The sequence below is a fragment of the Carassius gibelio genome, chromosome A15, assembly GCF_023724105.1.
Source record: "Carassius gibelio isolate Cgi1373 ecotype wild population from Czech Republic chromosome A15, carGib1.2-hapl.c, whole genome shotgun sequence".
Taxonomy (NCBI): Eukaryota; Metazoa; Chordata; class Actinopteri; order Cypriniformes; family Cyprinidae; genus Carassius; species Carassius gibelio.
The window spans coordinates 3,018,512-3,033,699 of NC_068385.1; the positions used below are offsets into that span (position 1 = coordinate 3,018,512).

Consider the following 15,188-nt stretch of genomic DNA (forward strand, 5'->3'; position numbering starts at 1 on the left):
TTCTAGTACAGGTCAGACATCCCTTCTCGCCTGTTTCAGCAAACCGTCCATCTCTCACCAAAGACGAAGCCAACCAAGTGAGAAAACTCTAGCAGTGGCGCTCTTTTCTGTTAAAATTGATGATCGTTCCAACAGCTCTCTCTTGCCAGAGATAATTAGCACAAGCTCTGAGGTTAAGCATGCCCAAGGGGAAGTGACTTTGTGTAGGTCAAAAAACAATCAGAGGGGTTTGTGAGTGAAAGAGTCATTGTGAAAGTTTCTAACTTGCAAATGGTGGCCACAGGTGTTCATTTTACCAAATGTTTTGTAACAAAAGGAACTTTGGTGGAAACTAGCATAGTAGACTTGTTTATTTCAAGACTGGACACAGTGTGAAACATGGCAATGGAAGGTCACTCAGGTAAGGGTGTGTTTGAGATTCGTTTCAACAGATCCTCCATCAGTCTTCAGATGTCAAAGATCATTTGAATCACATTCACTCTTCTCTCCTGCTTTCCCTAAGTAGCTTAAAGAAATAGGTTGAAAAAAATGAAAATCCAGTCATTATTTTCTCATTAGTACTCCTAGTGGAATACTAAAGGACAAGTTTTGAAGATTTATAGGATTCAAATAACACTATTTTAATATTTTTTTTATTATTTAATACATAATATAATATAATACAATATATAATATAATATAATATAACATAATGTTTTTACTGTATGTTATATTCATATTATTTGAACTAAATGCAATAATACTGTATACTTTTATGATTATTTTATGGTTCTTATGAGAGCCTGGCTGATGTGGTGACATGATGGTGAGTAAATAATGGCAGATTGTTAATTTTTAGCTCCATATTTCCTGTAATTCAATGCAATTCAGATGAAGATCCCAAATTTGGGGGGCCTAAAACCAATAAAGGCTGTATATGTTTCCCTTCAATTGATGTTATTAGTATTGATAACCTTTCAATCACTCCCAGTGAGACTGCTTAACCAAGCCGTGTGTAACTGGAAGGCTCCATGCTATCACCAAGTTACTATCCAGCTTCGGACTCCTGCCATCCATCAAACAAGAGACCTTGCGCACCGTTATTCAAGGGAAATGGTGCCTCCCTCATTCTCCACCTTCCAACAAATCAATACATGCCATTACTCTCCGTCTTTTCTCCCTCCTTCCCGTCAACAGCAAAAAAAAAAAAAAAAAAGTAATTATACAAGAGAAAGCGTTGACAATCAATACCCAAGTCAGATTAAGTTAAGGTCTGATGTGGTCCAGGTGTGCTGGTCCTCGATCAGCTGTCAGCCATAGTGCTGACGTTGACAAAGGGCATGAACACAACAACGGGACGCCCTTCCACTGTGACCACGGACTTTACATTTTTGTTACAGACAGCCATTCTAGAGCAATTAGCGACTGTTCAGAGCTACATTTAACTCCAGGTAATGGACACTAGGAAGTAGTATTATTGGACACCAAGCATAGTCAGCTACGCGCCATTGCATGGCAAAAAATGCTGGTTGAAAATCGGTGGGCATATTCTTTATTCAGTGTGACATGATGCTTGGGAAGTGTGTTTTGCAGAGCTAGCATTAGCATTTAAACAGACTATGGCCATGTTTTTAATAGCATACTATTCAAGTGCTCATACTATGTGAATGGCACGCCAAAAGTTAAGACAAATAAATAATAAATAAATAAATTAACAATTTTATAACTTGCTGACACTTACGTGATGTGACATAATGAAGTAATGTCAGTACAATGTAGAATACAACAGTTTGAAATGTTTATTTTTGCATTATGTGCATTGGCAAGTGTGTAACTTCTGTGATTTCAAAATAATTTTATATTTATTAATATAGTTTAATTATAAATATATATATATATATGTGTGTTTAATTAAATAAATAATTGTTAATTTATTATGAACATGATTATGGAGGATTGTGATCATTAGAAATTATAATTATAAATATATATTTTTTAATTATTTGCATAGTTATTATGGATATGATTACGGAGGATTGTGAATGCCATATTAAAACAAACAAACAAACAAACAAACCTAATTGAAAAAAATTAGATATTAAATTATTAGATATTTAAATATTATAGCATATATTTTAATATTCTTCCTATTAATGAGAACAAATAATATAATTTATATTACACTGGAATGAACTTAAAAATAGGAGTACAGGGAGAAAAGATCAAAGATTTCTGATGTAGTTAATTGATTATGACTATAATCCGCTTTATTCAGAGAGCCGGATAACAGGCCAATGACATGCAAATAAATGGCTTCATGATTTTTCAATTTCATAGATTTCTTTTCCATCATTAATCCCAACGCTTCTCACTTTTGACAAGACTGAACTTTATAATTCACTGACGGAGGTCAGAGGTCAACAGAAGAGGGAAGGGAAAATAACTCCCACAGTGAAAAGCTTGAAGAAAAAAACCTGACATCCAATTTTCGACTTGATTTATCAGTGTAAAGCCAAAATTGATAGTGTGTCATTACTGGGCTCAGAGCTGTCTGGCAACGTCCTATCAAAGCCTTCTCTTTCTGATTTAGCAGCCCAGATCGATACAACCCTATACTGTTTCAATTTGAGAAGTATTGATTTTCTGATGCTGACTCAATACAGGGGACATTCATCATCAGGCAAGCATGAAGTATGATCGAACTGAAGATTCGTAGGCCGGATCTGCTTATTTGGCTTTTAGCTCAATCAGCCATAGAGGAATTGCTATGCAGCGTTGCATCTTTCAGTGCGCCGTCCCTCACATACATTATTTGATTTTACACAACAAAGAGCATTTATTTATTTATCTAATAATGTACACAGCTGCTTTTCTGGTAGTGTTTATCAAAACATATAAACATCTGCAGTTGTGACACACACAAAAAAAAATATGGTGAAAATCAAAGCATCATGGGAACGTTTGTGTTTTCTGAGGCCTAAACGTGAAAAAAATTATATGGCGCACTTTTCATTTTTCATGTATCCCCATGCTGTAGCAGGTAAAGTAAAAGTAAAAGGAGAGTGAAAGGAGAAAACCAATCTGGGTGCGTTCATGCTCAAAGACACACACAAACAAACTAATACAAATACATTTTCAGGCGGACACGCTAACACACATATGCAAAGTACACACACACACACACACTTCAGAACGCCGCAGGCTTTCTATTTTACAGAAGCCGCATAAATGGGAAAGTTAATGTAGCATTGAATAAGACTAAGCTGCTCAGCTGTAACACCGCCTTGAGCTCATGAACATATTGCATCATTTTTCTTCTCCAGCAGGTTACCATTAAATTTGAATTTGTTGGAAGTTTTGTGGTACCATTTACAATGTGCCCCAGCTCAATAACCTTTTGTCTCAATGCAAATGTTATGCCTTCCAGGTGGTTTTCATAAATATTTGAATAAGTCTTAATAGTGGTAGAGACTTTCAGCCAAACCGCCGTATCAAGCTTTTTATTATTTGGTGTAGTTGGTGTTAGATGCTCTTTATTATTATGGTACAAAGGACCGTGATGTGATGAATTTAAGGCAGCATTTGAGAAACTGGATGCTGCAGTTACATAACATGTTTCAGACAGGGTCAGCCTTTGATGATACCATCATTTCATGGAGAATTTATGAGCCATATTAATAAATACTAAATACATTTTTAATTAACTAAGTTTTAATACATGTAAATTACATGAAAATTATATTTATTATTTACAGAATAATGAAACAATACTTGAAAAATGAAAATAAACTTTTTTAAAGATCAAAATAACCAATAAATGATGATTAGCAAATATATTAATAAGAAAAAAATATATAATAATAATAATGAAAGGCTACAAAGCAAGCAAACCTTTGATGTTAGAACAAACTGCAGTGAGTTATGTCTTGTTTTATACTGTGAGCACATGGGAAATGCGTTTTTAACGCAGACTTACAAATAATGTAAGACTCTGCATCTGACATCATGTCGAAATCAAAACCATGGGATGTCTAGAATCTTTGGATACGTCTAAACTGATAGCAGAAGTACAATCAGTGAAAGCAGCTGAAATATTGTCTCTGTTTCCACTGAAACCGTTCTTGCTGATGTTTCTTATTGGAGCGTGTAAACATGATGCCATCATGTACTGTACATTCAACCATCTGCAGTGGATTTTTTGTCAAACTGAATAAGAAACCCACAGCCACTGTTTCTGCAAATCCAGCCAATTTGGAAGGCAAAGCAGCAATTGTGCTTAGAGTGTGTGTTTGTGTACAAATGTTCTGGCTGTTGGCCAATGGTGGAAAAGAGAATCTCAATTCAGTCATCATGTGTTCCATTAATGGAACTGAAGGTGCAAGCAAGTCCACAGCTATTTAGATTACGGACTTTCTACTAATATTAGTACAGCTATAATATTTTATATGCATTATAGTCTTATAGTCTTTAAATTTTAATGAATATTCTGTCAATGTCTTCCAGCTGAAAAATTTTCATATTAAAAAATCATTACAACTATCTATTTTGAATATGATGCGTCTTGTTTTTTCATTCGTTTTTTCCATCGGTTGAAACACAGACAGCTTACTTATAGTAGTCTCAGCATATTAAGGTGGGTTAAAACAAGAAAGTATTTTAATATGTATTTAAATTACTTAAACCGTCACTTTGTAGAGAATTATGTCTTAGATCTTGACTTATATTGGGTCTGTTTGTGTGTGTTCGGTGGGAACGGAACTCTAGTCAGTATTTTTTTAACAGGACTCTTGAGACCACTGTAACAACTGCCAGGTGCTACACTGTGAGACTGAGAGGGAGAGCCAGACACACACACACACACACACACACACACAGCCTGACCACCAGTGATCTGTCTCTGAGGATTTAGTGGCCTGGTGTGGTAATTGAGTTTACTGACCTGTAGACTGACCCTGGTGGAGAGCAAGAAAATGACATTAAATAGGAGTCACATCAGAGGCCTGGCTGTGTGTGTTTGTGTCACAAAGGTAATAGTATAATACTCACCTCTAAAAAGACACAGTACACAGACTATGGAGAAGATACACGCTATTACAAGCACACACACACACACACACACACACAAGTGTTTCTACAACTACAGCAACTTTTATGTCTCCTGAAAGCTTTGTTTTTATCTAATAAATCCTGCCTTAATGAATACAAAACACCACTTTCAAAAACACACAAAGAAGTGTGTTTTTAATACTTTGTTTTTGAAAAATCTATAGGGCCAAAAGTGGAAGAAACCCCCCCACACATGCACACAGCTGTACCTCTGCGCTACTGAGCCCCAGGCTCCGTGTTTATTGGTGAGGATGTTGAGGATCTTCTGTTTCAGCTGATTGGCTGTCGCATGATCACGGTGTTTGGCGGCACTGATGAGGTGATCACACATCGTCTCCTCTTCTTTTCTGTCTGCCGCGTACTGTGCACAGTTAGTCTGATCGAAATATAGATATATAGAGAGAAAAGATTAACCACTACAGCAAACATCACAATGAATCAGTATTCTGGAAACAACAACTCAGTCTGATGAACTGAGATACAGGTCATCCAAAAATGAAAAGTGTATTCCTTTACTCATCCTCATGAGTCCCTGAATTACATTCTTTCTCATGCAGAACACAGAAGAAAACAATTTAAAAAGGACTTATTTTCCATACAATGAAAAGTGAGGTCCATTGTTGTTTTGACTTACATTCACCCAACTGACTTTCATTACAAACAGTTAAAACAATCTTCAGAACCAAAAATGACTTCAATTATTTTACCATGTCAACATACAACATATATCATATATTTACCAGTTACTTTCCCATTTACTCATCCTCATGTTGTTCGAAACCTAAATGATGTTCTCACTTCTGTGGAACACAAAAGAAGATATTTTTTATAGAATGTCTCAGAAAGGTTTTTTTTTTTTTTTTTTTTTTTTATACAGTGAAAGTCAATAAGGTCCTGTGTTGGTTTAGACCCAATTGACTTTCAGTATTGTGACAAAAATAGCTGGAACATTCCTCAAAACATCATTTTTTTGTGTGCTGCAGAAGAAAGTCAGTCTTACAGATTTGGGATGACATGAGTGTGAGTTTGGGTGAAACATCCCTTTAAAGGGGACATCAGATGCCCATTTTCCACAAGTTGGTTCTCAAGTATCTTTATGAATTGCTGCAACATACCTTGCTTAAAATTTCTCCATGGTTGTGTAAAACAACACCCGTTTTACCTTGTAAAAAACAGCTCTGTTCACAGCGACCTGTTTTGGTGCATCTTCCTTTTTTTTTTTTTTTTTTTTTTTTTGCTGTATTCGGTATTACATAACCATCAAAAACAAAACTAACCCACTGCATTCTCAGAGGAGAAAATTAACTCTTTTGTTCATTTTTATATTCAACTACAAAACGCCTGCATTGCTCGCGAGGCATTGCTGTCGCTACAGCTGCTCGAGCGCAGAGAAAATGGTGGGCCGCATAGAACTGGCTGAGGGAGGAAATATGCTAATAAGGGACAGTCTGTCAGCGGTCGTGGGCGGGGCCTGATTTGGTTTGATATGGTTTGATAATAGAGACTGTTCAGGGTTTTTTGGGGAAGAAAAAAAGGAGTGACTGCTGAGTGAATTTTGCATCTGATGTCCCCTTTAAGTACCAAGAATATCTTCATTTTTCGAAATTTAGATTTATATGTCACAGGAAAACTGAATACGTTTTCCAATTATATATGGTTTAGCCTAATGGTTAGAGAGTCGGACTCCCAATCGAAAGGTTGTGAGTTCGAGTCCCGGGCCGGCAGGAATTGTGGGTGGGGGAAGTGCATGTACAGTTCTCTCTCCAACTTCAATACCATGACTTAGGTGCCCTTGAGCAAGGCATTGAACCCCCAACTGCTCCCTGGGTGCCACAGCATAAATGGCTGCCCAATGCTCCGGGTGTGTGTTCACAGTGTGTGTGTGTGTGTGTGTTCACTGCTCTGTGTGTGTGCACTTTGGATGGGTTAAATGCAGAGCACAAATTCTGAGTATGGGCCACCATACTTGGCTGAATGTCACATCACATTCACTTTAAGACTTTTTTTAAGGTTTTGTGGTGCAGGCCAGGGTCACATATATTGTAATACTTTTTCTTTAGGGTTGTAAAGACACTTAAAATTCATCAGTATCGATATTTGATGGCATAGACACTACCAGATTAGAACAAAACTTGAAATGAATTGAGCTGAACGATGACACTGTTGTTTTTTGTAGAGCTGCTTTATAGCCGAATAGAATACTGAACTGAATTGAATCAACACTGAACTGGCTTGAGCTGAATAACACCGGAGTTGAATTCTGAGAAGCCACTTACGAACTTGTTTTATAATTAAAATTGATTTATTTACTGAACTGTCACAGAGAGAGCAGAATATGCATTTGATTAGGTTATTTTTCTGTTGATTACTGTGAAGCTGCATCTGTGTTGTATAAAGCACTATATCTTAACTTTAAAGTTCACGTTTTACACAGACAGAAGCTAAAAACATGCACTATACAGCACTGAGACTAAAAGGCCTCTCAGACTAAGGGTGACATGAAGCAGCCTGCTGACTAGATCTTCCCTGCTACAATAAGATTGTCTTCCCACGTGGACCCCGGGGGGGATCTCTTGCTAATATTCAAAATCTAATTTGCTAACACAAGCTGGTGGGGTGCAGGGGAACAGAGAAGAGGGGCGGGAGGAAGTAATCGAATTTCCTTCCTTATATTTGAATTCTGTCAGATATTATATCTCGACATATTCTTCAAACGGCCGATAACTCAATCTCCCGGTGTCATCTCGCCTTACCATGCGCAGCGCTGGCAAATATCAAACATTATTTATCACTTCAAGGGAGGATATGAGGGTTGAAACTGACACCAGCTTAATTGTAAAAATATCTTATCTGCTTACAGAATCTTCAATCTGTAGACGGAGGTAATAAAGAAGAGGAAGAACGAAAACCATGCATGCAACCAATCCTCTCCAGGATTTGAGGGGCAAGACGATGTCTTTGGTAAGCTGTGACATCGCCTGTCTAGAGCCTGCTGCTTTTTATCTAGCAGGTCAAGGATCCTCAAGAGCAGTATATAAAACAACCGTCTCAGACAGGCTGCGCGTTGCAGATAGGAAGCCCATCACTCCATCACTACATGTACTCGTGCGTCTGTGTGGAAGAGTGTGCGTTCATGCACGTGCCCTCAGAGTTTCATATCATAGATACATGATGACAGATTCCACAGTAAGCGCTGCTAAACCTTGATTTACATTTACAGCAACCACTGCATCACTGACAGAATAATAAAGATAGGTTAATACTGATATTCTAAGAAGTTAGCGTAACATTATTCTTCACACTGAATATATTACAGTTATACGGTACAAGAGACTGCGTTCTATTGGGAATAGTCATAACTGAAGGCTAAAACATGATCTTAACGAAGAACACACACTTTTAAAATATTTAAGTTATTAGATTTTTTTTTCTTTCGTTTTTTGTAGTTTTTATTCTTATTTTTTAATTGAAGGAGATCTTACAGATTAAGAATGTGTAAAAGATGTTGTGCAAGATGGTGCAGTGGGGTGAGGAGTATTGATTAAGTTATTGCTATTATTATGTTACAAACATGCAAAACGACCATAGATATACTGATATATATAAATACACACACAAAGATTATTTTTCAGACAGCAAAAATGAAATAAAAATATTGGAATCCCACTCAGCCTTTATCTGTGTTGTGCATAATAAGAAAACAATTAAACTTATTATTATATAATTAATTATTATAGGGATAATGAATAGCTAGCTGCACATTAAACCATTTTTAGAAATGTTTTATTATGAACAGTTTAATTTAAATAAAAAATTAATAAATAAAAAAATATGTGGACAAAATCTTTCATCATAACACAAATACATCTTAACCTTACTAAATACTAAAGTAAAGAACATTTCCTGTCTCTTGATAGAAATAGCTAATAGTTTCAAATGAGACATAAACACAATCTCAACATTGTTTCTTACTTTTCAGAGGCCACTTATGTATAATTAAGTTAATAATAGAGTTATTCAATTTTTCAGTACTGAGCTAATACCTGTGGATAAATCCACTGTAGGAGTCATAAGCAGAGGATTATTGGCCTCCCCCACTCCTGGCTTTACTACAGATCATCTCACTCGTGTTGTATCGGATAAAAAAAAAAAAAATAGATTTCTTTGTAGATTATTTAGGTTTTCATATGGATTCAGTGTGGGATCTGGTTAATCAAGTTCACAGATCTATCTACCTAATTCAGTCATATAACAGTAAAATATATAAATCCTGAAAGAATCCATGGGGGTCTATAAAATGTGTGTATATATGCATGCACTGTTGGTCTAAAAAGGCCTTGAATCTCAGACGTCATCTACCTCAAACTCTGCATGCTTGTGGACGTCCTCAGCTCGCTGTCTGTTGAGGATGAACTCTGCTTCATTGGCCACTCGAACGATATGATCCTTCATGGCATGACAAAGGAGTCTAGAACGAAGAAAATATGGTTTTCAACTGGGAATTTAAAACAAATGGCATTCAGTCAGTCCCTAAACACACATCAAATACACATATGCACGACACACAATCCACCTCACATACCCTTAAAAAAATTCAATCATTCATCTTTTATGGGATCTCTGTTAGTTTTTGTTAATTGTCATTTTACACATCCTTAAGTCAGCTTTGTTTTAATTAAGAAAAACCATGGCGTTTCTTTGGAACGTAATTCTGAGTGTAAATTTTCATTCCCATCCGGCAGAGAGGTTTCATTACGGTATAATGTGCATGCTTCTTTAAGTGTTGACAAGCAATAAATAATATTTGGAGCACAGAGGAGAGAGACAAAATATCACACAACCTCAATCTCAGCATGATAACAGTTCCAATTTAAATCTAGGGCATGACTTTACTTCTTCACTGCTGGCAGAGAAGTTGAAACAGCAGTTACGCTGTGTGTGATAATATGAAGAGTATGTAAAAAATGTACAGCCACATTTTTTTTTTTGAGTATTTCTAGAGTTCCAAAAGACAGAAAGTGTTGTGGCCTTGGTGACTTATATGAGGGTGCAGGTGAAACAGAACAGGGGCTCCAAATCAGAAGCACAGGGGCGACATACAGTACATCCCAGATGGTGACGTGGTGCGGCTCATAAATTACAGATGCCCTACTAAAAATGGAATGTATCTAAATAAACTGGAATAGAATGTAATATAAACACTCCAAGGCTGAACGTTCCCGCAACTACTTCAGAACTAACTCCACAAGCAAAGTTTTACACAGTACTTTAATCATTTCTGTTAAGTTTGTTATTAGAATATAAGGAGACTTTCCAAGAGGCCAAACACAACATTAGACTCATTAAATTGTTCAAACAAACTAGCAAGTTAATAAATTGAGTGCATCTGCTGGTTTCTGAAAGAAAAATCTCCTTTATTCTGTCCATTTTATTTTTTCAATAATTACCGTACATACAAACCTTCAAAGACAGACCTACTGTACCATCAGTTCTAAGTGCTTTGTTTTTTAAATAAATACATAAATAAATAATTATATACATAGATAAAGTATACATTAATCAACACGTATTTTTTTTAAATCCTAATTTATTATAATGATTATATTTTTATACATATTTGTTTTGTAAACATATTCCAGCAGTTAATGAAAGATACACTAAATCAAAAGTCTGTAGGATATTTTAATGTTTTTGAAAGAAGTCTCTTATGATCTCCAAGGCTGCATTTATTTAATCAAAAACACAGAAAAACTGTAATTTTATGAAATAGTCACAGTTTAAAATAACTGTTGTCTATTTCTATTTTCCAGTCTTCAGGGTCACACTGTCTTTCAGAAATCATTCTTAATATGCAGCTTAATTTTTTTATAACTATGTAAAGCCATCAATTTAATGAATTTCTGCTGAATAAATGCATTAAAAAAAACTCTTTTGAATGGTAGGGTATTTAATTACAGATTTCCCTGTGAATTACAAAAAAGAGAAATTCCTTGGTATAAGAGAAGGTACTGTTGCTAATAACAGCCATCCACTCCCATAAAACATTTCTGAATACACATTTAGAATGAGGATTTAGAATGAGGGCCACTGATACAAACTGACAGAGAGAGACAGACAGACAGACAGGTAGAGAGAGTGAATGACTGATGTACCAGCACCTTGGACAGCGACTATCTCTGCTGACTCAGGCTTATTGTCCGAATGTATGTGTGTGTGTGTGTGTGTGTGTGTGTGTGTGTGTGTGTGTGTGCACAGATGGGTCAGCAGATGGATCTGCAGGCTGAGCCACCCTGGATCAACTCGACAACAATGATTCAAAGCCTAAACCTTACAAACACATGGACATGGACACACACGCACACAAACACAATCTTTTCTGAGATAGAAAAGTATAACTAAAAACAATGAAACAGCATACTGGATATGTCTAAATATTCAAAGGATGCACACATTCTGGACAGGAAGCACACCAGAGGATTTATAAAACCACTCTCTCTCAACATGCTTATCTCAGCACATTTTCCACTCTGGTCAACCACTTCCACTCAAAAAACACACACAGACTGTAGCCAAAGTAGTGGGATGAGAGGCTTAGGGGCTAATCTGGTTCCCTCCCTGTTCTCTAGTCCGCCTCAGAGATGGCATGGCAACCCGGCAGCTGAACAGACCAGCAGTAGATGTCCAGTTTAAAGTAACATTAGCTACAGTGATATTTGAGCTAGTAATGGTGTTTGAGGAGCAGACGTGAGACTTTACCTTCCCTCGTTGATAAGCTCAATGAAAGCCAGGCCAGCGTTCTTCTGTATAGAGTTCTGCCACTCCTGAAAGAAACGAACATGTTTCATATTTTTGTGGATTGTGTTTATTTTTCATCAGTGTGATTAAAGACAGCTTGTGCATCAGGAGGAAAAGTATATCCAAAAGAATATCTAACTGTTGATGTTTCTAAAGAATAAATGTTATTTGTATTTTTGTTACATAAAAAGTCACATTAAAATCAGCTTGGAAATGTTTCACTGGACCCAGACTTTTGATCTTAAAATATTATGAACTATCATACAAATATTAACTATTACATTTCTAAAACTTCAATAGTGCATTAAAAAAATAAAAATATATTTATTGTACACAATTTGTATCATTATTATATGATTTTTGTATTGTTGATATACTATTATAATATTTATTAATATTTTGAATCCGTTTTTATTTGTATATTTTGTGTTTTTATTTTACATTTGAATTTAGTTCAGCAATTAAGTTGTTATTCATTTGATTAGTTTTAGTTCTTTTTAGTCAAGATTAAATAAATTAAAATGAGAAACCTTGCAACCAGCTGTTAAGTTCAGTTAATGTTTATTTCACGTAACAAAATATTATTTATTTATTTATACATGCATACAGTACTCTCAAAATTTTTATATTATTTATATAGTAATTTCTACCACTTTTTACTTAAAAAAAAACACTATGCTATTGATGCATGAAGATCAAAGATAAATCTCACATTTCCAGTCCATTTCCAATCACATGTAATGATATGTAAAAAATATTATTTAATTTTGCGATTTTAAGATAAACACAAATATGCATGAAAACAAGAGTTAATTTATGGTTAAATCTAAATAATTCCTGGTGAAAATGGATTGAAGAATATCTGTAAAATAATTTTAAAAATATATAAAAGAAAAAGTGGAAAAAACATCTGCACACAAAAATATCTCTCTCCTAAAGTCTCATGTTAAGCCTAAAATGAAACATCTAGCGATAGTGATCACAGCAAATTGGATTGCTATGCATTTGAGTAAGCAAAGATGGCTTTGAGGTCATATACAGTCTACGCAATCGAGAGCCAAAGCAATAAAAAGGATGGAAATCGGCCTTGTGTGTGTCATGTGTCATGTGTAAGCATTTTTTGTTCCTCGGTGAAAAGATCTGTAAACACTGGAGAGATGTAATTGCTGAATGAAACTGTATCCTTTTGCCCCTTAAACACAGCTATTTCCTCCCTGTGAGCACCCAGTGACAGATCACCGAAGACCTCTGTCTAGAGACTGGTCCTCTCGCCTTGCCTCGAGTGCTTTTGAGGCCTTAGGGAACGTCTCACGCCCTCCCTCTCCCCGTTTCCCGGGCTCACCTTCCTCTGCTGTCTTTCACACACACAGCAAGGGTCTGGAGATGATTAAAAGGCAGTCGTGCTTCACTCTATGGGAAATTCTCCTTCATTCTCCTGTTTGCTCTCTAAGGTACGAGTTTAGGGGGAAGAGCATAAGCTGGGTTGAAGTTCAAAAGGAAAGAGGGCATTTGCAAAAAGTGGGCCTCAAAAATATTCCATCCCGTGGTGAGGGAGTCAGGGTGAGAGAAGAAGATGTGAACGAGGCTCTCAGAACTAAAGTCTTTTTAAGCATTTCATACAGACGGCTGGTGTGTTTTGACCATTTTATTTTCTTTTATTTTTGTTTTTCATATTATAATATGACATTCATGTTTTTAACGGATATATAAAGACTATTTTTAAAGTTGCTGTTTAAATAAAGCTTTACTTAGTCAGCGATGACAGGGAATGCTGGGAAATGTGGCCTTTTCGGTGGTTGGTTGGTTTTAATCGGTACTATACTATGGCCCAAAAATAATTTTTTCCATCAAATTTGGACACTGAGCTATTTTTGCTATATATATTTTACTCAACTGGTCCCCCCAAAAATAAAAATAATAATAATTATATGAAAACAACCTCTAAAGTTTCACTTCCAAATAAACTTCGTCATCATCATTTTCAACAGACCATGCAGAGCAGCCCATTTATTTCCAAAAATGTCATGTCTTAATTGTTTTTAATATACACACACACCAAACATAGATAGATAGATAGATAGATAGATAGATAGATAGATAGATAGATAGATAGATAGATAGATAGATAGATAGATAGATAGATAGATGGATAGATGGATAGATGGATAGATAGATAGATAGATAGATAGATAGATAGATAGATAGATAGATAGATAGATAGATTTCTGCTAAAGAAACACTGTTTATGACGTGTTAAAATATCCACTTGTTTTGTTATTTGGTTAGATAATGTACAGACATTCATATATTTTACAATGTGGCTTTGAGGTATAGTGTGTGTGTGTGTGTGTGTGTGTGTGTTCCATAGAAGAAAGAAACCAACAGCAGTTTGGAACAACATGAAGGAGAGTAACTGATATCAGAATTGTATTTTTGGGTGAACTATCCCTTTTAGTATAAAATACTTCTTGGAGCCACAGTAAAGCTGCACAACACATCTGATCATTTCAACTGACTACTAGACGAGAAAAAAAAAAGTTTGAGGAATTTTTTTTATAAAAAACAAAACAAAATCACACACACTGGTGAGCATCCTCACTATACCTCAATGAGCCAGAAAGAGACAACACTTAGGCACATCTGGTCTCCAAATGTTGTAACTGACCCAATATGCCTCCCTCTCTTTATTTCTCCTCCACCATTCATTATATACTCCGCAGTCAGGCGGTTCGTCACCTGGGATCGGCTGCCTCAGCTCAGTGCTTCTTCACTAGCCTCCGCTCAAGTAGATCAGCACCCACGTGACAAAAATAAATAAGGAGATCCATGCAAATGTGGAGCACACTGGCCTGCCGAAAGAAAATGACATCAGCCAAGACAGAGAGCTAAGTCCCAGTCCGCTGTCTCTTCTCAAATAGCCTTTGCACTAGCACTGTAACACAATTCTTTTGAGACATTTTTTTTTTATCATCTTACTCTTCATGCTGGAGATTGAGGGTCCCTTGGGGTAGGCGAGTGTGATTGTGAGGGGATTTTGGGGGGCTCAGACAAGTATACCGTCCATGTGATGTGCATTAGCGATGACATGCACCTCCAGAAGGCTGTAATGCGATCCCTTATGTAAAAGAGAAGATCACTTCCGGCCTGCCATCTCCAGCGAGGGACTTATACTGGGAAATGGTATGATACACTGGGTTTAAGAGCTGACGCAGAGAGTTTATCTTGTATTTTAGCACAAAGGGTTTTCAAACTGTGGTCCGGGGAGCCCCAAGGGGCCGCAAGGGAGCCCATGGAAATGTTTAAAGAAA

The 15,188-nt window shown here is 36.3% G+C and overlaps 1 protein-coding gene across 1 annotated transcript in view; it reads right to left on the minus strand.

Annotated features, from left to right (window-relative positions):
- Positions 1-15,188, minus strand: part of LOC128028945 (neurobeachin-like) — a 235,933-nt gene that overhangs the window by 105,151 nt on the left and 115,594 nt on the right. The window contains exons 34-36 of the mRNA XM_052616324.1: positions 11,842-11,906; positions 9,445-9,553; positions 5,295-5,461 (exon numbers count right to left, since the gene is read on the minus strand). Of these exons, the coding sequence (XP_052472284.1) occupies positions 5,295-5,461; positions 9,445-9,553; positions 11,842-11,906 (341 nt within the window). The remainder of the gene's footprint in view (positions 1-5,294; positions 5,462-9,444; positions 9,554-11,841; positions 11,907-15,188) is intronic.